The sequence below is a fragment of the Hyperolius riggenbachi genome, chromosome 2 (genome assembly GCF_040937935.1).
Source record: "Hyperolius riggenbachi isolate aHypRig1 chromosome 2, aHypRig1.pri, whole genome shotgun sequence".
Classification (NCBI taxonomy): Eukaryota; Metazoa; Chordata; class Amphibia; order Anura; family Hyperoliidae; genus Hyperolius; species Hyperolius riggenbachi.
The window spans coordinates 383,435,538-383,458,530 of record NC_090647.1 but is presented as its reverse complement, the minus strand read 5'-3'; the positions used below and the strand labels follow the sequence as shown (position 1 = coordinate 383,458,530).

The 22,993-nt window shown below is 48.4% G+C and overlaps 1 protein-coding gene across 1 annotated transcript in view; it reads left to right on the top strand.

Annotated features, from left to right (window-relative positions):
- The first annotated feature begins 21,880 nt into the window (after nt 1-21,880).
- Nucleotides 21,881-22,993, top strand: part of HSD11B1 (hydroxysteroid 11-beta dehydrogenase 1) — a 636,303-nt gene continuing 635,190 nt past the window's right edge. The window contains exons 1-2 of the mRNA XM_068266224.1: nt 21,881-21,939; nt 22,026-22,099. Coding sequence (XP_068122325.1) covers nt 21,881-21,939; nt 22,026-22,099 — 133 coding nt within the window. The remainder of the gene's footprint in view (nt 21,940-22,025; nt 22,100-22,993) is intronic.

Genomic DNA, 22,993 nt, shown 5'->3' with positions numbered 1-22,993 from the left:
AATCAATTTGTTGCAGATCCATTTTTGGACATAACAGCCAGGTATCAGTGTGCAGTATAGCTGCAGTGGTCAGTGTATATATGGCCAGAACGTACTGTCACGGCCCTGAACGGAGAAACAGGGTTTGACCACAGTTTGCAGTATACAGACACTGGAACCAGGAATTAAGGTGCAAAATAATGTTTTATTGCAAATGCAATAATGCAAGCATACATACAAGCGTGAATGCAAATATCATACCACATATGCACAGCACACAATATATACACAAATAACCCGGGAAGCAGTGACAAAATATATATAACACCTAACTATCTAACTATCTATTTACAAACGGTGTGCACGAGATATATATGTACAAGCAATTATATACAATAACGCGGTATCAAAAAGGAGCAGGCAAAGACAGGTCAAAACACATATCAGGGTCAGCAGCGGTAATTCAGATATATCGAGGTACAAAGGAATGAGCAGAGGCAAAGTCAGGACTAGCAAGGTTCAGCAACAGGAAATCAGATCAAGGAACAGGTTACAAGGAATAGGTTACAGGACTCAGATACAGGAGTGACCAGGAACTCAGACCTACAGACATAGACGTTCTGGCAATCGCTTGGAGGAAGAGGCAGTCTTAAATAGAAGCAGGATGCAGCTGGTGGTAATTAACCAAAGTCCCATAGAGGCCTCTGCAGGGCAGACACAGAACTGCAGTTCCTTAGTACAGGCAGCATACAGCCACCTGCTGGTGGAAGGTGGAACTTCAAGGCTGCTAAATGTCCACAAAGCCCTCTGCTGGTGGCACAGTGAAAGTCCAAAGTTCTCCAAGTAAAAGCTGCCACCAGCAGGCAGGAGAAGGCAATGCATTATTCCTAACAGTTTGATAGACAAGCTATTTTTGTAATGGAGTACAGTTCTATTGTAGTGGCTGGATAGTGTAATGGTTAAAGGACAACTGAAGTGAGAGGGATATGGAGGCTGCCATATTTATTTCCATCTAAGCAATGCCAGTTGCCAGGCTCTCCTGCTGATCATCTGCCTCTAATACTATTAGCCATAGTCCCTGAACAAGCATGCAGCAGATCAGGTGTTTCTGACATTAATGTCAGATCTGACAAGACTAGCTGCATGCTTGTTTCTGGTGTTACTCAGATACTACTGCAGACAAATAGACCAGCAGGGCTGTCAGGCTACTGGTATTGATTAAAAGGAAATAAAAATGGCAGCCTCCTTATACCTCTTACTTCAGTTCCCCTTTAAAGAGGAGCTGTTAGGTATAAGGTCTCAGAGAAAAAAAACCACATATATCAGTAGCTAAATATTGGCTGTACTTACATTACATATGCATTTCACTGTCCACGTTTGGATTTCACAGAATTTTTATATAGTATTTGCAGAGAATGATGCTCCTGACAGCTCATGGTAGGTTCCATGTTTGTCTGTCTCCTATGAAGCCAATTGTGTCGTCATGTCCTCCCTGCTTCCTGATGATTCCACTCACAAAAAAGATCGTAATGGACAACACTACTGTGCAGTGAATATTAATTAGCCATGTGGACTCATGCAGTATACTCTGCCCTGTGATTTTTCAGTGCTGTGAGCTGGGCTGCATTACAAGCTGCTGTAACATGAGCCTGTAACTTCTCACTAGCAGCCGAGGGGAGGACCCAAGGTGGGGAGAAGTAGCCCCAGAATGCTTTGTAGTATGTTATGCGGCCTCTCGTCCTTTTAAGAGCTTGGGAATAACAGCCTTGCTGTTCAGCACACATCAAATTGGCCAAAAGTATAAGATTAGATTAAATGAGCTTAAAACCAACTTAAATGGCAAAATTGAAGGAGGAAGTGGTGGTCTTACCTCCCTCAAGCAGACATGACAACGACTGCGATTCAGACAGTCAAACACATTTATTAGGAACTCCAAAAAGAAATGCAACGCGTTTCGCAGGTTCAACCCCGCTTCATCAGGCAATATAGGGAGGAGTATCAAACAGTCTGCACAAGGATTCAAATTAAGCGCTTAATTTGAATCCTTGTGCAGATTGTTTGATACTCCTCCCTATATTGCCTGATGAAGCGTGGTTGAACCTGCAAAACTCGTTGCATTTCTTTTTGGAGTTCCTAATAAATGTGTTTGACTGTCTGAATCGCAGTCGTTGTCGTGTCTGCTTGAGGGAGGTAAGACCACCACTTCCTCCTTCAATTTTGCCATTTAAGTTGGTTTTTAAGCTCATTTAATCTAATCTTATACTTTTGGCGCCTCTGTTCATTGTATACAATTTTGAGTCCACCCTTGGTGGAGGGTTGCTACCCTTTCTTCCTGTCTACAGAGAGCGACTTCTTAATCCTGAGTGGGGTCAGGACAATCTCCCCACCTGCCTTTACAGTGGTTGCCTGCTGGTGACCCTGACTTGTGAGTATCTAGCAATACAAACTTATTGCCACCTTGTCCAGTACGAATTACACTATTGGGGCTCTTGGTGTTCCCGGTTTTTATACTGGGGTAAGCATGCCTGGCTAACCTATTAGAGATGCAAAGTTCGGATCTTTTCAATGATCCGGAGGATTCGAATCGGATCATTGAAAAAATCCGGATCTTTGATCCGAATCTCGGATCATTTTATTATTAGGGAAGTGTGAGGAAATGCGGAAAAGCCGCCGCGTGTGCCAAGAGCTAGGCGGCTGACTCCGCGTCCTACGCGGCGGTTTGCACGCGTCTGGTTGTGTGGTGGAACGCGGAAAAGCCGCCGCATGTCCTGACAGCAAAGCGGCTGTTTGCATGCAGCAGCATGTGCTTGGTGTGGCTGGGTCTGTTAGTGCACCTAGGCAGATGGAGAGCTATGCTCGCGCGGGCCTGAATTCAGGACCTTTATACCTGCAGAGGAAGTGTCAGCTGATCAGGAAAGTCAGATGATTCCTGCAGGATTTATGATTGGCTGAATGGTTCGGGCGGGGCAGCAGAGTCCAGCAACTATATATTCTGCTGCTTATTCAGTTGCTGGTTGTCTGGCGTTGCGATCACATATGTGGGAGCACCCAGATCCGTAGTCAGATCCGCAAGTGTGCCGGGACCAGCTGGAGCTGTAATCCTACACTTAGCTAGATTCTGTTGATAGCTAAAGTACTAGTTTGATTGTGATTATCTGTTATGACTTTTTGCCTGCCTGACTATCCTCCTGAACTCTGACCTTGTACCTCGATATTTCTGATACTCTGTTGCCGAACCCCGGCTCGTCCTTAGACTCTGTTTCTGCCTCCTGATCTTGTACCTCGATATTCTGATACCCTGTTGCCGAACTCTGCCTGTACCTAGACTCCGCCTCTGCTTTATGATCTTGTACTTTGTCTGTCCGTGTGTGTATGACCTGGCTTGTCCGACCTCGAGAACCGACCTTACCCTTGGAGGTGGTTCCCCGTCCTGTCAGTGACATCTCCTCCTGAGTGTCACTTTCAGACAATCCTTCCTACTGTCAGTCTGACTCCTCCCGTCTTGGAGAGCTCCGGTCTGCGGAAGGAATCTGTGCAGTACTCCTTGCTGCACTGAGGCCTAGTCCTCTAAGTGTTACTGTTACACCAAACACTACACTCTACTCAGGTGAACAGAGGTTAGCTAGTATATCGGATTATCGGTGATACTGCAGATCACGTATAATCTGGTATACATCTGTATTCCCAGTGATACTGCAGATCACCGGTAATCAGATCCTCTCTGTGCTTCACCGATCGTTACAGGAAGCATTCAGGGGTGAAATGACCAGCAGGACAGGACTTTCCCTGCGGTGGACAGAGAAGGGGAGGGGGGGTGGACACACAGAGAAGGGGAGAAGATGGACAGAGGGCAGGGAGTGGACAGAGAAGGGAGGAGGGACGAGCAGAGAGCAGAAATGTTTTTTTGCACACAATACCCACATGCTTTTCATATATTTCACCTATATGTTCATCTGTATACTTTGAATGCAAACGTCGCACAGTGAAAGAAAGCTTTCCCCAAAGCATTCCCAGAAGTGAAGTGCAGCTGTTTAGAGCAGAGTGCAGGAGGATCCTATTGCACTGCAATCACAGTGCCTGCCCTGTCCTAGCCCAGCACGCTGTCTGTAACGTTACTGAGCTGTGCCAAAAGTTTCCAATTTGTTCACTATGCACAACTACGGAACAGACAGCCTATAATGAGCAGCACATTATAGCCAGTATGTGTGCTCTACACATATCTGGCAGTGGCACCCTTGTCCCCTCTCTGATCTACCTGTCCCTGACTGCAAGGCTGGCTCCCCGCCAACAGAGCGATCCATCTCTGCTCTGCTTCCAGGACCCCGCTGCCCACTGAGAAGGGGGCGTGTCGCTCCTGGCCCCGCCCCCTTTGCAATCCGAATCACTCATTTTGATGATTCGGAAGATTCGACTCACAAAAGAGATTCGGATCAAAGATCTGAATCGTTCATGATCCGGACAATACTATAACCTATACTCACCATTGGCATGCTGATCCCTAGTCATGCACCTCTGATAGCTTCCTCTGTGTCTTCCATGTCCCTTGGCGGATATGCTTCTCCCTATGCGATTAAATATTCCTCTGGCGATTGAGGGCCACGAAGCGTCAACATCTGGCGGCAAACTTTTCTTTTTGTATTGAATTCAATACAATAACCTGTTTTGAATTCAATATTAAAAAAAAAAAAAAAAAGTAAAAAAAAAAAAAAAAAAAAAAAAATGCTTGAAAATTATTTGAAGTTAATTGAACCACTTTTTGCACAGAAATCCTGGGGAAATTGAACACTAGGGAGGTAAAAGAAAAACTGAAGCGAGCTGAAAAAATAAATAAATAAATAGATACAGTATTTACCTATGGAGAGGGAAGGCTGCTCTCTATTTTATGTTGCATGAAGGACTACATCATTTATCTGTTAGCTGAAGCTCCTCCTGCTGTCCCTGCCACAAAATCAAGATGTCATCCACAAATCGGTAAACAACTACTTCAAGTTTGGTAACAAATTTTATCTGCAGAGACAGGGTACAAGCATGGGGTCCCCTGTGGCTCCTTCGTTTGCAAACCTATTCATGTACAAACTGGAGCAATGTATGTTTGTTAAAAATGAGAAATATTGTCATAACATTGTCGGGTATTACCGATTTGTGGATGACATCTTGATTTTGTGGCAGGGACAGCAGGAGGAGCTTCAGTTGATGGTAGAGGAGGCCAATCAGGCCCACCCTACAATCAAATTCACAATGGAAACCTCAGATAGAGAGATCCAGTATTTGGACGTCTCTATAACTGTTACAGAGGTTGGACTGCGCACCGATCTGTTCACAAAACCCACAGACAGAAATAATCTGCTTAGAGTCGACAGTTTTCATAACAGAAATGTAATTAAAGCTATCCCCAAGGGGCAGTACTTAAGAGCCAGAAGAATAGCTTCCACAGAGGAGGGTTATGAAACCGCGGCAGATAGGCTTACGAATAAATTTTTATCAAAGGGATATGACCCCAAAATGCTAGGTAAAGTACGAGCTGAAGTGGGGGAGGTCCCAAGGGAATCTCTGCTGGGAAGTGTGTCCAAGCGGGAGAGGTTGATTGACCGGATATCGTTTGTACAGACTTACTGTAAACAGTCGAGATTGGTCAGACAAGTGGTCAGCAGATACTGGCCGATATTACAACAGGATCCGACCTATGGAGAAGTGTTTAAAAATGCCCCATTGTTTTCATTTAAAGGACTTACGAGCTGAATTTAAAAAAAAAAAGTTAATTACCTTAGAGCACTAGCAGACCTCAGGGCAGACGATCCATGGCTCCCTTGTGCTTTCCAGAGGCACCGTTATCACAATCCACTTATCATTACATGTTCCGACCCAGCCCAGGGTCGCCTTATCTCTGGGCGATTACAATCGCCGCTTTAAAAATCCTCTGCCTGCGTATTTCAAATAGACGTGGCTGCGCAGGGTTACAGGCCTGCACGCAGCCCATCGTCACTACGTACACTGAGTAATACGTCATGTGGGCATCACCATATGACCGCCCACATGACAAGCCAGCCGCGCCCCCCTCAGCACAGAATGCGAGCGCAGAGCGAGGGAGGACGCAACCTAGTGTCTACAGACACATGACAAGCCAGCCGCGCCCCCTCAGCATGACAAAATGACAAGCCAGCCGCGCCCACATGACAAGCCAGCCGCGCCCCCTCCGTCCTCCCTCGCTCTGCGACACTAGGTTACGTCCTCCCTCGCTCTGCGCTCTCATTCTGTGCTGAGGGGGCTGAGGGGGCGCGGTTGGCTTGTCATGTGGGCGCGGCTGGCTTGTCATTTTGTCATGCTGAGGGGGCGCGGCTGGCTTGTCATGTGTCTGTAGACACTAGGTTGCGTCCTCCCTTGCTCTGCGCTCGCATTCTGTGCTGAGGGGGGCACGGCTGGCTTGTCATGTGGGCGGTCATGTGGTGATGCCCACATGACGTATTACTCAGTGTACGTAGTGACGATGGGCTGCGTGCAGGGCTGTAACCCTGCGCAGCCACGTCTATTTGAAATACACAGGCAGAGGATTTTTAAAGCGGCGATTGTAATCGCCCGGAGATAAGGCGACCCTGGGCTGGGTCGGAACATGTAATGATAAGTGGATTGTGATAACGGTGCCTCTGGAAAGCACAAGGGAGCCATGGATCGTCTGCCCTGAGGTCTGCTAGTGCTCTAAGGTAATTAACTTTTTTTTTAAAATTCAGCTCGTAAGTCCTTTAAAAGAGGGAGGACTATTAAGAACATAGTCAGTAAAGTAGATCTGTCTGAAAGGTGTGTGGAAATGCATAAACTTACAAAGAAAAGAGGGACTTTTCCCTGCTTGAATTGTAACTGTTGTGGTGCCATCAATAAAGGGGATCATGTGAGTCACCCATATACAGGAGAAAAGATTGGGATTAACTCCATGTACACCTGTGATAGCACATTTGTTGTTTATGCATTGAAATGTCCATGTGGTCTCCTGTACGTGGGGAAGACGACAAGAGACGTCAAAACCAGGGTACAGGAACACAGAGGCTCGATCCGGGGATTTAAACCATCAGTAGCAAGCAGCCATACTCCGGTGGGCAAACACTTTCATGCCCGAGGACACGGAGTATCGCAGCTAAAGTGGATGGTATTAGATCACGTACCACCACCGAAACGGGGAGGAGACAGGGACAGGCTGCTATTACAGAAAGAAGCAAGGTGGATGAGGAAACTCGATTCTATTGCGCTTAAGGGCTTGAATGAAATGTTTAGCATGAAATGCTTCTTGTAAACTAATGCTGTCATATGTCTTCTCTTCCAGGTCGTGATGACTTGTCATCGCTATGGTGGGTGGTGGAAAGAGGGAACATCTGTATCCGTGGTGCAGTGAGTCTATGCATAGTTCTGCTGTTATGCCTGTGTATTAACTAGGTTTTACCTGATGTATGCTTACACTTATGATGCTTAGGTGTTTATTTCTTTTGGGTAGACACCTATGTGTAGTGCCCAACAAGATGGACTTAACCCTGATGGGTTAATTTGGACTTGGACTTACCCTGAGGGGTTAATATGTATGCTGGTCATGTGACCAAAGAGGAGGAGCTTTCAATTGGGTGTGGTGCACTACTGTTGTTCATAAGTTTGCTGTGTTAGTCATGGTTGCATGTACACCTGAGGAAGGGGATTTCCCCCGAAACATGTCGTGTTTTGCTACTATTTGATAAACGCAAGTTTATACGCCATTTGAGTGCCTCCTTCATTCAATATACAGTGGAGGAAATAATTATTTGACCCCTCACTGATTTTGTAAGTTTGTCCAATGACAAAGAAATGAAAAGTCTCAGAACAGTATCATTTCAATGGTAGGTTTATTTTAACAGTGGCAGATAGCACATCAAAAGGAAAATCGAAAAAATAACCTTAAATAAAAGGTATCAACTGATTTGCATTTCATTGAGTGAAATAAGTTTTTGAACCCTCTAACAATAAAAGACTTAATACTTAGTGGAAAAACCCTGGTTTGCAAGCACAGAGGTCAAACGTTTCTTGTAATTGATGACCAAGTTTGCACACATTTTAGGAGGAATGTTGGTCCACTCCTTTTTGCAGATCATCTCTAAATCCCTAAGGTTTTGAGGCTGTCTCTGTGTAACTCTGAGCTTGAGCTCCCTCCATAGGTTTTCTATTGGATTAAGGTCCGGAGACTGACTAGGCCACTCCATGACCTTAATGTGCTTCTTCTTGAGCCACTCCTTTGTTGCCTTTGCTGTATGTTGTGGGTCATTGTCGTGCTGGAACACCCATCCACGACCCATTTTCAGTTTCCTGGCAGAGGGAAGGAGGTTGTCGTTCAGGATTTCACGATACATGGCTCCGTTCACTTTCCCGTTAATGCGATTAAGTTGTCCTGTGCCCTTAGCAGAAAAACACCCCCAAAGCAAAATGTTTCCACCCCCATGCTTGACGGTGGGGACGGTGTTTTGGGGGTCATAGGCAGCATTTTTCTTCCTCCAAACACAGCGAGTTGAGTTAATGCCAAAGAGCTCTATTTTGGTCTCATCAGACCACAGCACCTTCTCCCAGTCACTCACAGAAGCATTCAGGTGTTCATTGGCAAACTTCAGACGGGCCTGCACATGTGCCTTCTTGAGCAGGGGTACCTTGCGAGCCCTGCAGGATTTTAATCCATTGCGGTGTAATGTGTTTCCAATGGTTTTCTTGGTGACTGTGGTCCCTGCTAATTTGAGGTCATTCACTAACTCCTCCTGTGTAGTTCTAGGATGCTTATTCACCTTTCTCAGAACCATTGACACCCCACGAGGTGAGATCTTGCCTGGAGCCCCAGAGCGAGGTCGATTGATGGTCATTTTGTGCTCCTTCCATTTTCGAACAATCGCACCAACAGTTGTCACCTTCTCTCCCAGCTTCTTGCTTATGGTTTTGTAGCCCATTCCAGCCTTGTGCAGGTCTACAATTTTGTCCCTGACATCCTTGGACAGCTCTTTGGTCTTTCCCATGTTGGAGAGTTTGGAGTCTGCTTGATTGATTGATTCTGTGGACAGGTGTCTTTTATACAGGTGACTAGTTAAGACAGGTGTCCTTAATGAGGGTGACTAATTGAGTAGAAGTGTCTAACCACTCTGTGGGAGCCAGAACTCTTAATGGTTGGTAGGGGTTCAAAAACTTATTTCACTCAATGAAATGCAAATCAGTTGCTATCTTTTATTTAAGGTTATTTTTTCGATTTTCCTTTTGATGTGCTATATGCCACTGTTAAAATAAACCTACCATTGAAATGATACTGTTCTGAGACTTTTCATTTCTTTGTCATTGGACAAACTTACAAAATCAGTGAGGGGTCAAATAATTATTTTCTCCACTGTAGTATATATTTACATTGTGAAGTGGTGACTCACAGAGGGATTGTGCACCGGCAAACCAGGTGTCATACCTGGTGTAGGAGCCCAGCTCAGCAACCCCCTTGCTGTGATATACAAAAGATCACAGGAGCGTGCACCTTCCGTCTCTGGATTTATTTCCACAATGGTGACAGTGAAACAGTACAACAGACTTCTTCATTTTTCAAAGTTAACTGCATTATAACATTCGTGCATGGTTGGATCTTACATGTCCTTAGGCTAGTGGGTCATTGTAGTGGAGGTGGGTGGTGGGCATGAGGGTGGCTAGCGATGGCCGTTTCGCGTCTCCTGACGCTTGGTCACGCTGCGTACCACTGTGCCACAGTGGTCCGGTTAACCACTTGCCGACCGCCTTAAGCCAATGGGCGGCGGCAAGGGCTGGGCCCAAACGACCGCAATACGCCCATCGGCGGTGGCCGGCGTGGTTATGCGGCGATCGCGTCATTCGTGACGCGATCAGCCGCCGGCGACTGGCTCCGCCCCCCTCATGCTGTAACCCGCCGGCCGTTCGGAAGCACCGGCGGGTTAGTAGCACCCGGATCGCCGCATGCAATATGTATAATAGGCTTTGTAATGTATACAAAGCCTATTCTACAGGCTGCCTCCTGCCCTGGTGGTCCCAGTGTCCGAGGGACCACCAGGGCAGGCTGCAGCCACCCTAGTCTGCACCCAAGCACACTGATTTCCCCGCCGCCCCCTGATCGCCCACTGCACCCCTCAGCCCCCCCCCCTGCCCAGCCCCCAGACCACTGTTAGCACCCAGTCACCCCCCTAATCACCCATCAATCACTCCCTGTCACTATCTGTCAACGCTATTTTTTTTTAACCCTAAACTGCCTCCAGCTGCCTCCTGATCACCCCCCCACCCCTCAGATTCTCCCCAGACCCCCCCCCCCCCCCCGTGTACTGTATGCCTCTATCCCCCCTGTAATAACCCACTGATCACCTGTCAATCACCTGTCAATTACCCATCAATCACCCCCTGTCACTGCCACCCATCAATCAGCCCCTAACCTGCCCCTTGCGGGCAATCTGATCACCCACCCACACCAATAGATCGCTAGCAGATCCGACATCAGATCAACTCCCAAGTGCAGTGTTTACATCTGTTCTCTCCTCTAAACACCCACTAATTGCCCATCAATCACCCCCTATCACTGTTACCCATCAGATTAGACCCTAATCTGCCCCTTGCGGGCACCCAATCACCCACCCACATGCTCAGACTGCCCTCAGACCCCCCCTTATCAATTCGCCAGTGCATTATTTACATCTGTTCTTCCCTGTAATAACCCACTGATCACCTGTCAATCACCTATCAATCACCCATCAATCACCCCGTCACTGCCACCCATCAATCACCCCCTGTCACTGCCACCCATCAATCACCCCCTGTCACTGCCACCCATTAATCAGCCCCTAACCTGCCCCTTGCGGGCAATCTGATCACCCACCCACACCATCAGATTGCCCGCAGATCCGACATCAGATCACCTCCCAAGTGCAGTGTTTATATCTGTTCTCTCCTCTAAACACCCACTAATTACCCATCAATCACCCCCTGTCACTGCTACCCATCAGATTAGACCCAATCACCCACCCACACCCTCAGAACGACCTCAGACCCCCCCCCCCCCCGTGTACTGTATACATCTATTCTCCCCTGTAATCACCCGTCAATCACCACCTGTCACTGCCACTTATCAGATCAGACCCTAACCTGCCTCTTACGGGCATCTGATCACCCTCCCACACCATCAGATTGCCCCAGACCTACCCTCAGATCACCTCCAAAGTGCATTGTTTACATCTGTTCTGCCATCTAATCACCCACTGATCACCCATCAATCACCCATCAATCAGCCCCTGTCACTGATACCCATCAGATTAGACCCCTATCTGCCCCTAGGGCACCCAATCACCCGCCCACACCCTCAGACCCCAGCCCTGATCACCTCGCCAGTGCATTGCTTGCATCTATTTCCCCCCACTAATCACACCTTGAGACACCCATTAATCACCTCCTGCCACCACCTGTCACCCCCTAGCACACCTACCCATCAGATCAGGCCCTAATTTGCCCCGTGTGGGCTCTTGATCACTCGGCCAAACCCACAGATCCCCCTCAGACCCCCTTCCGATCACCTCCCCATTGCATTGATTGCATCTATTTTCCCCTCTAACCACCCCTGAGACACCCATCAATCACCTCCTGTCACCCCCCTAGCACTCCTATCCATCAGATCAGGCCCAATACAACCTGTCATCTAAGAGGCCACCCTGCTTATGACCGGTTCCACAAAATTTGCCCACTCATACACCACCTGTCATCAAAATTTGCAGATGCTTATACCCCTGAACCGTCATTTTGAGAAATTTGGTTTCCAGACTACTCACGGTTTTGGGCCCGTAAAATGCCAGGGCAGTATAGGAACCCCAAAAGTGACCCCATTTTAGAAAAAAGACACCCCAAGGTATTCTGTTAGGTGTATGACGAGTTCATAGAAGATTTTATTTTTTGTCAAAAGTTAGCGGAAATTGATTTTTATTGTTTTTTTTTTTTTCACAAAGTGTCATTTTCCGCTAACTTGTGACAAAAAAAAAATCATCTTTGAACTCACCATACTCCTAACAGAATACCTTGGGGGGTCTTCTTTCTAAAATGGGGTCACTTGTGGGGTTCCTATACTGCCCTGTCATTTTAGGGGCCCTAAACCGTGATGAGTAGTCTAGAATCCAAATGCCTCAAAATGACCTGTGAATAGGACGTTAGGCCCCTTAGCGCACCTAGGTTGCAAAAAAGTGTCACACATGTGGTATCGCCGTACTCAGAAGAAGTAGTATAATGTGTTTTGGGGTGTATTTTTATACATACCCATGCTGGGTGGGAGAAATCTCTCTGTAAATGGACAAGTGTGTGTAAAAAAAAAAAATCAAAAAATTGTCATTTACAGAGATATTTCTCCCACCCAGCATCTGTATGTGTAAAAATACACCCCAAAACACATTATACTACTTCTCCTGAGTACAGCGATACCACATGTGTGGCACTTTTTTGCACCCTAACTGCGCTAAGGGGCCCAAAGTCAAATGAGTACCTTTAGGATTTCACAGGTCATTTTGCGACATTTGGTTTCAAGACTACTCCTCACGGTTTAGGGACCCTATATTGCCAGGGCAGCATAGGAACCCCACAAATGACCCCATTTTAGAAAGAAGACACCCAAAGGTATTCCGTTAGGAGTATGGTGAGTTCATAGAAGATTTTATTTGTTGTCACAAGTTTGCGGAAAATGACACTTTGTGAAAAAAAAAACAATTAAAATCAATTTCCGCTAGCTCCCACACCTCTTACACTCCCCAAATTTTCAAGGTATGGAGGGGACCCCCCGAACGACCTCTATGCCAAATTGCAGCCCCCAAGCTCTGCTGGTTCAGGAGATAGATTACAGAAACCTATCTCGGGAACCAGCAGGGCTCGGGGGCTGCAATTTGGCATAGGGGTAGTTCTGGGGGTTCCCTCCCTACCCTGAACATTTGGGGAGTGTAAGAGGTGTGGGAGCGGAGATATTTAGTATTTTACCTCCAGCAGCATCATTCTATAGGAAATGTGGCCGCACAGTCTCCTACTGTGCATGCGGGGCAGCGTAAATCCACAGGCAGCGTAATCAGACACAACACCTGCCCTCCTCCCAGAGTCTTCAGACACTTCCACTGAGGTGTATACTAGGAAGTCCACTGTCTTATGTCATCATTGTGGGACTCAGTACAGCTGTGTTTACATCACAAAAGCAGGGTGATTTCAGAGCACACTTCAGAGATCGGATTTCAGCTGTCCCTTCAGGAAGTGTGTGTGCTCTCTACTCCTGGAAACAATGCTAATGAAAGAATGGTAATCTTGATGGCGTTTTGAGAATAGAACTAAGAAATCTTATTGAATCTTTGTTCATGCCACACATGGTACGACCTCCTCCTCCAACATTACTACGCATGTGCAAACAGTCTAACGCGGCTTAGCCGCATATAACGTATAGCATGCAAACGTGCTGCGTTACAATGTAACGCAACGTGGGCACTGTGAACATCCCATTTAGTTTTCATTGCTGTGAGTTAGGCTGCGTTACAGGTCGCACTAACGTGCGCCTGTAACATCTTAAAGGATACCACAACTGACATGTGGCATAATGAGATAGACATGGGTATGTACAGTGCCTAGCACACAAATAACTATGCTGTGTTCCTTTTTTTCTTTCTCTGCCTGAAAGAGGTAAATATCAGGTATGTAAGTGGCTGAATCAGTCCTGACTCAGACAGGAAGTGACTACAGTGTGACCCTCACTGATAAGAATTTCCCCCTTTTTTATCTCTTTCCTGCTCTCAGAAGCCATTTTCTTCTAGGAAAGTGTTTTATAGCTGGAATTTCTTATCAGTGAAGGTCACACTGTAGTCACTTCCTGTCTGAGTCAGGACTGAGTCAGCCACTTACATACCTGATATTTACCTCTTTCAGGCAGAGAAAGAAAAAAAGGAACACAGCATAGTTATTTGTGTGCTAGGCACTGTACATACCCATGTCTATCTCATTATGCCACATGTCAGTTGTGGTATCCTTTAATGTGAAAGCAGCCTAAGAGGGTGTGAGAGTGTAGGTGTGTGAGTGAGAGTGAGAGAGTGTGTGTGTGAGTGAGAGTGTGTCAGAGCTTCTTCCTCCCCTCTGCATAGCACAGCACGCACTCCTGCTTCTCCCTCCCCTCTCCATAGCACAGAACGCCCTGATGCTTCTCCCTCCCCTCTCCATAGCACAGAACGCCCTGCTGCTTCTCCCTCCCCTCTGCATAGCACAGCACGCCCTGCTGCTTCTCCCTCCCCTCTCCATTGCACAGCACGCGCTGCTGCTTCTCCCTCCCCTCTCCATTGCACAGCACGCGCTGCTGCTTCTCCCTCCCCTCTCCATTGCACAGCACGCGCTGCTGCTTCTCCCTCCCCTCTCCATAACACAGCACACACTTCTGCTTCTCCCTCCCCTCTCCATAGCACAGCACGCGCTGCTGCTTCTCCCTCCCCTCTCCATAGCACAGCACGCGCTGCTGCTGCTTCTCCCTCCCCTCTCCATAGGACAGCACGCGCTGCTGCTTCTCCCTCCCCTCTCCATAGCACAGCACGCGCTGCTGCTTCTCCCTCCCCTCTCCATAGCACAGCACGCGCTGCTGCTTCTCCCTCCCCTCTCCATAGCACAGCACGCGCTGCTGCTTCTCCCTCCCCTCTCCATTGCACAGCACGCGCTGCTGCTTCTCCCTCCCCTCTCCATAGCACAGCATGCGCTGCTGCTTCTCCCCCCCTCTCCATTGCACAGCACGCGCTGCTGCTTCTCCCTCCCCTCTCCATAGCACAGCACGCGCTGCTGCTTCTCCCTCCCCTCTGCATAGCACAGCACACACTCCTGCTTCTCCCTCCCCTCTCCATAGCACAGCACGCGGTGCTGCTTCTCCCTCCCCTCTCCATAGCACAGCACGTGCTGCTGCTTCTCCCTCCCCTCTCCATAGCACAGCACACACTCCTGCTTCTCCCTCCCCTCTCCATAGCACAGCACGCACTCCTGCTTCTCCCTCCCCTCTCCATAGCACAGCACGCACTCCTGCTTCTCCCTCCCCTCTCCATAGCACAGCACGCACTCCTGCTTCTCCCTCCCCTCTCCATAGCACAGCACACGCTGCTGCTTCTCCCTCCCCTCTCCATAGCACAGCACGCGCTGCTGCTTCTCCCTCCCCTCTCCATAGCACAGCACGCGCTGCTGCTTCTCCCTCCCCTCTCCATAGCACAGCACACACTCCTGCATCTCACTCCCCTCTCCATAGCACAGCACGCGCTGCTGCTTCTCCCTCCCCTCTCCATAGCACAGCACGCCCTGCTGCTTCTCCCTCCCCTCTCCATAGCACAGCACGCCCTGCTGCTTCTCCCTCCCCTCTCCATAGCACAGCACGCCCTGCTGCTTCTCCCTCCCCTCTCCATAGCACAGCACGCCCTGCTGCTTCTCCCTCCCCTCTCCATAGCACAGCACGCCCTGCTGCTTCTCCCTCCCCTCTCCGTAGCACAGCACGCACTCCTGCTTCTCCCTCCCCTCTCCGTAGCACAGCACGCGCTGCTGCTTCTCCCTCCCCTCTCCGTAGCACAGCACGCCCTGCTGCTTCTCCCTCCCCTCTCCATAGCACAGCATGCGCTCCTGCTTCTCCCTCCCCTCTCCATAGCACAGCACGCGCTGCTGCTTCTCCCTCCCCTCTCCATAGCACAGCACGCGCTGCTGCTTCTCCCTCCCCTCTCCATAGCACAACACGCCCTGCTGCTTCTCCCTCCCCTCTCCATAGCACAGCACGCGCTCCTGCTTCTCCCTCCCCTCTCCATAGCATAGCATGCGCTCCTGCTTCTCCCTCCCCATAGCACAGCATGGGCTGCTGCTTCTCCCTCCCCTCTCCATAGCACAGCACGCCATGCTGCTTCTCCCTCCCCTCTCCATAGCACAGCACGCGCTCCTGCTTCTCCCTCCCCTCTCCATAGCATAGCATGCGCTCCTGCTTCTCCCTCCCCTCTCCATAGCACAGCATGGGCTGCTGCTTCTCCCTCCCCTCTCCATAGCACAGCACGCGCTGCTGCTTCTCCCTCTCCTCTCCATAGCACAGCACGCGCTGCTGCTTCTCCCTCCCCTCTCCATAGCACAGCACGCCGTGCTGCTTCTCCCTCCCCTCTCCATAGCACAGCACGCCGTGCTGCTTCTCCCTCCCCTCTCCATAGCACAGCACGCCGTGCTGCTTCTCCCTCCCCTCTCCATAGCACAGCACGCGCTGCTGCTTCTCCCTCCCCTCTCCATAGCACAGCACGCGCTTATGCTTCTCCCTCCCCTCTCCATAGCACAGCATGCGCTCCTGCTTCTCCCTCCCCTCTCCATAGCACAGCATGCGCTCCTGCTTCTCCCTCCCCTCTCCATAGCACAGCATGCGCTGCTGCTTCTCCCTCCCCTCTCCATAGCACAGCACGCGCTGCTGCTTCTCCCTCCCCTCTCCATAGCACAGCATGCGCTCCTGCTTTTCCCTCCCCTCTCCATAGCACAGCATGCGCTCCTGCTTTTCCCTCCCCTCTCCATAGCACAGCACATGCTCCTGCTTCTCCCTCCCCTCTCCATAGCACAGCACGCGCTGCTGCTTCTCCCTCCCCTCTCCATAGCACAGCACGCCCTGCTGCTTCTCCCTCCCCTCTCCATAGCACAGCACGTGCTGCTGCTTCTCCCTCCCCTCTCCATAGCACAGCACACCCTGCTGCTTCTCCCTCCCCTCTTCATAGCACAGCATGCCCTGCTGCTTCTCCCTCCCCTCTCCATAGCACAGCACGCGCTGCTGCTTCTCCTTCCCTGCTCCATAGCACAGCACGCCCTGCTGCTTCTCCCTCTCCTCTCCATAGCACAGCACGCACTGCTGCTTCTCCCTCCCCTCTCCATAGCACAGCACGCGCTGCTGCTTCTCCCTCCCCTCTCCATAGCACAGCACGCGCTGCTGCTTCTCCCTCCCCATAGCACAGCACGCGCTGCTGCTTCTCCCTCCCCTATCCATAGCACAGCACGCACTCCTTCTTCTCCCTCCCCTCTCTATTGCACAGCACGCACTTCTGCTTCTCCCTCCCCTTTTCATAGCACAGCATGTTTAGGTATAGCCAGGGATAGGTGTAGCCAGTATTAGGTGGCCACAGCATAGGTAGCCAGGGATAGGTGTAGCCAGTAGTAGGTGGCCACAGCATAGGAAGCCAGGGATAGGTGTAGCCAGTATTAGGTGGCCACAGCATAGGTAGACAGGGATAGGTGTAGCTAGTAATAGGTGGTCGCAGCATAGGTAGACAGGGATAGGTGTAGCCCAGGGGTGCCCACACTTTTTCGGCACGCGAGCTACTTGCAGAGTCCAGGAGATCTATCAACATTTTGGTAGCTAGGTATACGTGCCTTCAGTATAGGTAGATAGGTATAGGGGCCTTCAGTATAGTTAGCCAGGTATAGTGTAGTTAGGTGCAGGGACCTTCAGTATAGTTAGCCAGGTATAGTGTAGTTAGGTGTGGTGCCTTCAGTATAGTTAGCCAGGTATAGTGTAGGTAGGCGTAGGGGCCACTCACCTCCCTCCAGTTCCAGCGTCGGTCTGGGGCTCCTCCTGGTCTCCCATCCATCAGCCGCGCTGCGAGTGCCTCCGGAGTCCGACGAGCGAAGGGGGCGGTGGGCAGCGTGCACTGACTCATTGTGCCCAAGCCCAGCGCCACCCCCAGCTATGATGTCGCGGCTGCGTCCTCTCCCGCTGTACCGCCCCTCTCCTCTCCGCCTCGTTCTGATTGGGCAGCGGCTGGCAGAAGATTCTGACAGCTGACAGCCGCAAAATGTTACATGATGCGATGGCAGCAGATTCTGCCTGCCGCAAAATGTTACATGACGCGATCTACCAAATATGCGGTCACGATCTACTGGTAGATCACGATCGACCTATTGGGCACCCCTGGTGTAGCCAGTAGGAGGCCGCAGCATAGGTAGCCAGAGATAGGTGTAGCCAGTAATAGGTGGCCACAGCATAGGTAGCCAGGGATAGGTGTAGCCAGTAATAGGTGGCCGCAGCATAGGTAGACAGGGATTATTATTATTATTATTTATTTTTAAAGCGCCAACATATTCCGTGGCGCTGTACAATGTAAGGAAAACAAAGGATACATAATGATACAGACAATGATATACATCAAATATGAACACTGATACAAGATACAGCACTGCTGATTACAATTTGATTTAACATGATGACTAAAATGTATGAATGTCTAACAGTGTGCAAGCAATTAAATTAATAACAAAGGGGTGAGAGCCCTGCCCTTGCGAGCTTACAATCTAAAGGAATGGGGTGGAAACAAGAGGTGGGGATTTATACAGTATATGTACAGGCAGTGCGCAATTAGGTTATTTAGTGGGTGCATGGCCTAAGCTAGAGAATATGCTTGTCGGAAAAGGTGGGTTTTGAGGGAGCGTTTAAAGATTTCAAAGGTGGGAGGGTGGCGGATGTGTTGTGGAAGGGCATTCCAGAGTAGGGGTGAGGCACGTGAGAAGTCTTGTACACGTGAATGTGAGGAGGTAATTGTAGAAGAGGATAGAAGAAGCTCGTGTGCAGATCTGAGATTGTGGTTGGGTTGGTATCTGGAGACTAGTGAGAAGATGTACAGGGGAGAGAGATTGTGGAGAGCTTTGTAGGTTAGGGTTAAGAGTTTGAACTGAATCCTCTCATTAATTGGTAGCCAGTCAGAGGCGGGACAAGGTCCTCCGGCACCCAAGGCTGAGACACCAAAGTGCGCCCCTCTATCCCTCCCACCCCAGCTGTCACACACTGATTGCTATTAGACTAAGAGGGCCACAGGGCCCACAACCTCCCCAACACCTTAATATCTAGTTATCTGGCTTGCAGTCACTGCTATGTATCCCTTTTTCTTATTTCTTTCTGCTTCATACACAATTAGGAATGACAGCTGAATGAATTGTGCGCCCCCTCCTACACTGCGCCCTGAGGCTGGAGCCTCTCCAGCCTATGCCTCGGCCCTGTAGCCAGTGAAGAGCTTGACAGAGAGAGTCAGCAGAGGAAGAGCGAGAGGAGAGATGAAGGAGTCGAGCAGCAGAGTTCAGTACAGAATTGAGCGGTGTTAGTCGGTTAGTTGGAAGTCCACCAAGCAATATATTGCAATAGTCCAATCGAGATATAATAAGAGCATGTACCAACATTTTGGTTGTGTCATGGGAGAGAAAAGGTCAGGATAGGTGTAGCCAGTAGGAGGCCGCAGCATAGGTAGCCAGTATTAGGTGGCTGCAGCATAGGTAGCCAGGAATAGGTGTAGCCAGTAGTAGGAGGCCGCAGCATAGGTCGCCAGTATTAGATGGCCGCAGCATAGGTAGCCAGGGATACCCAACCCTACCTCTGGCTGCACATCATCACCTACATTTGCTGTATAACAAGCATTGAACAGTTGTTGCATGAAACCAAAGGTATATGCTTTCAAAGTCAGTTAAAGTAAATTTTACAAAGTTAATTATTGTTCATTGACGACATAGTTTTCCTGTTTTTACAGGTTGTGTAAGAAGTAAAATTTATTAAAAAAAATATTTCAGCACAAAAGTTTTTACATTAATGGGCGAAAAGACTGTGGTCTTTAAGTGGTTAATGACCCTTTCAAGATGGGCCCCAAGGCTGTGAGGGTCACCAAGGAGAGGCAAGTGAATATTAGGAGTCCATCAAAGTTCTGCTGGGGAGCTCCATGATTTGTACTAACCCTGTGCATACAAATTTCCCCTCCTTACCAATAAACACAATGGGCCCCTATGAGGAGCAGCTACTATACAAATAATAAGGGGCTAATATAGCAAAACACTATATATATATATATATTTATTATCTTAGTAACTATGCAGTGTTTTGCTATATTAGCCCCTTATTATTTGTATAGTAGTCTCTCTCTCTCTCTATATATATATATCATTGTGAACTGAGTTGTATTGCCGCATAGTTTAAGGGCTGAAACCATATACACTGAATCGCTTTTTGGCTCATGGAGTGCTGATGATTGCTAGATGAACCAGGTGACGTTAACTATGTCCATCCTACTGTCCAGCTAGAGGACTCGTTGTTCAGGACCCTGCACGTTTAGTACGTGACTACTACAGCACAAAGCATGGCTACAATTGGAGCTCTTACACCACCCCCCAGTGATGGAAGGATAATAGCTATGTAAGGGGGGGGGGGAGTAGACAGATGCATGCTACGTGCATGAACACACCATGCTCAGCAAAGACCAGAACCCTAGAGACAGCAGAAACCGCTGCTAGCCCTCCCTTTATACTAGGCTGGCTAAGGCTAGTACTAGCTGTCTCACTCACTCACTCACACAAGAAGCCAAGTCTGAGCACTGCGTGATCAGCACATGTTCAAACACTGACACTCCCTGAGCCGTGATGTCACACAGAGGGCGGAGTCTTATGTTTAAAAGCTTGAGCTACGCATCATGCACGCAGAATGCAAAGGCTTTCACTTGTTTATGTGAGGAATAAGCTACACAGAGAAAGCGCGAAAAGTAAGTAATTCCTAAAATAAAACTGTGCTAAAGTCTGAGAGAGGTTATTGGTCTTGGAAGTGGAGCTTAGGATCGCTCATTAGTTGGTTGTTAATGCTGTTTTTTGCAGGTTCAGTAGGTTTTGGTAGTGCCAAAATGACCGTGATGTAAAATGACTTTTCATTGATATTTGCCTGCCTTGTAATCTCGTGTGGAACAAGTGATGTCTTTAACGTCTAAATATAGCTAACGTTTTTCAAATCCTAAGCAGCAGCATCCGGTTTTCTATGTATATTGTCACAACAGACAGAATACCACTCTGTTTAATACAGTATAGTGGCAAATTGATATTCTAGCTAGCATATTTATATGGATGTTCTAGTACCACATTCAGGAGGAATAAATGTTGCATTTTTTTGTTCTGTTTCTTTTTCCAGGTTGCAGACTGAGTCTAAGCTCTCACCATGGAAACAATGAATGAGCTGATCCCATTTGCCAAAGAAATACTCAGCCAGAAACCGAACAGGAAAATTGTGAAAATGTACGTTTTAGGTGGCATGCTAGCCTTTTTCGGAGTGGTAATTGGAGTGGTGGAGACTGTTTGCAGTCCCTTTACAAGGAGAGAGAATTCTGATTCAGAGGAGATAAAGCATTCATCCCCTCTGACAATTTATGTGCGGTCTCAAAAAAAAGAAGAGGTGACACTGGAGAAGATAAACCCTCATTCAGTCAGGGGAAGAAGCTTGGCTAACCGTGGCCATGCATCATAAGAGCGTCTTCTTCATAGACTGTACAGTGTGTTCAAGGATGTGACCAATTATGTGCGTGTATGGATGTACTGCAACCTTGGGGACTATTGACTTTTTTTTTTTTTTTTTTTGCTGCTATGCAGCAGTACATAAATGCCTGGATTGTACCACATAGTGGTTCTAAATAAGACCGTTTTCTATTCTTATTGTTTTTATATTAAAGACACAAATGTACCTTTTTTTCAAATACATATTTTAATATAATCCTGATCTGTTGTTGTTATTATTATTATTATTATTTAGTATTTATATAGCGCTGACATCTTCCACAGCGCTGTGCAGAGTGTATATAGTCTAGTCACTGTGTGTGAGTATGTGGTCTAGGGCCAATTTAGGGGAAGCCAATTAACTTCGGGTATTCGGAGTTTGGCGCTTTGAGTCCTATGGGAGAAAAGCGCTATAGAAATGTTATTGTATATTGTATTGTATACCCGAATTACCCATACGTAGACTGTAACATTACTGCTATAGCCGTGCCATGCATTGGCGGCGGGCACCAAAAAGCCCTGCTTCAAGCCTCACCTGTCCCTTTGTTCCAGCCCTGTAAGCCACGTTCCATGTATTCAACCAACTTGCTCAGATATGGGTGGCTCCCAAAGCCTTTTGAGTGCTCCCGTCAGTTGGGGACAGAGCTGGAACAGGTAGGGGGGAATGTTCAATAGGATTCAGAGCCTTCCCTGTCTATCATCCGACTAGGCAGATGGTTCTCCTTCTTACCCCTCCCCAGAAGGCACTATCATCCCTCCATAGCAACAGGACACACAGCACTCAGCCCCAAACTGGTTTCCTCAGGTGATTCAGGTAAGTGCTCTTCCACTACTGCAGCTGCTGTATTAACCATCTACTCTAAGCTGACATCGATCGCCTTCATTTTTGGCTTTTCTGTCCCCCTGCTCCTAACAACAATTTCCCCACCCCCCATATAAAAAAATTATGTAGGTAAGATCTCGTATTACATGGAAATAGAGACATTGGCTATCATTCATAAAGCATTTCTGCATGCGGAAATGCTTAAAGAGGAGCTGTTAGGTGTAAGGTATCAGAGACAAAAAACACATATCAGTAGCTAAATACTGGCTGTACTTACATTACATATGCTTTTCACTGTCCACGTTTGGATTTCACAGATTTTTATATAGTATATGCAGAGATTGATTCTCCTGACATTTCATGGCAGCTTCCATCTTTGACTGTCTTGTCTGAAGCCAATTGTGATGTCATATCCTCCCCTTACCCTGCTTCCTGATTAATTATTCATTAGCCCTCCCAAGTCCCAGCCCTCAGACACTCCTACCAGTCTCTGGTCTTATGCTCGGTACACAAGATGCGGTTTCCCGCTCGATCCGCGGGTCGTTTGGGATCGATTCGATTATTTCCAACATGCCCGATTCGGATGTTAACTATGCCAAATCGACGGCAGGAACGATCAAAATCCGAATCGAGCATGTTGGAAATAATATAATCAATCCCGATCGACCCGCAGATCGAGCGGGAAAACGCATTGTGTGTATTAGGCATAACAGGGGCATATTGTCTGTCACTCAGCGGGGAGCAACCATGTCGGGGGGGGGGGGGGAGGTATTGCACGAGATCTCGCTGTCAGTTGGGGTGGGGGGAGCCGTGCGAGCGATTGCGTTGTCGGGGGGGGTGGGGTGCGAGTGTTTGCGACATCATTCAATTTGCGGGCGGTTGCAA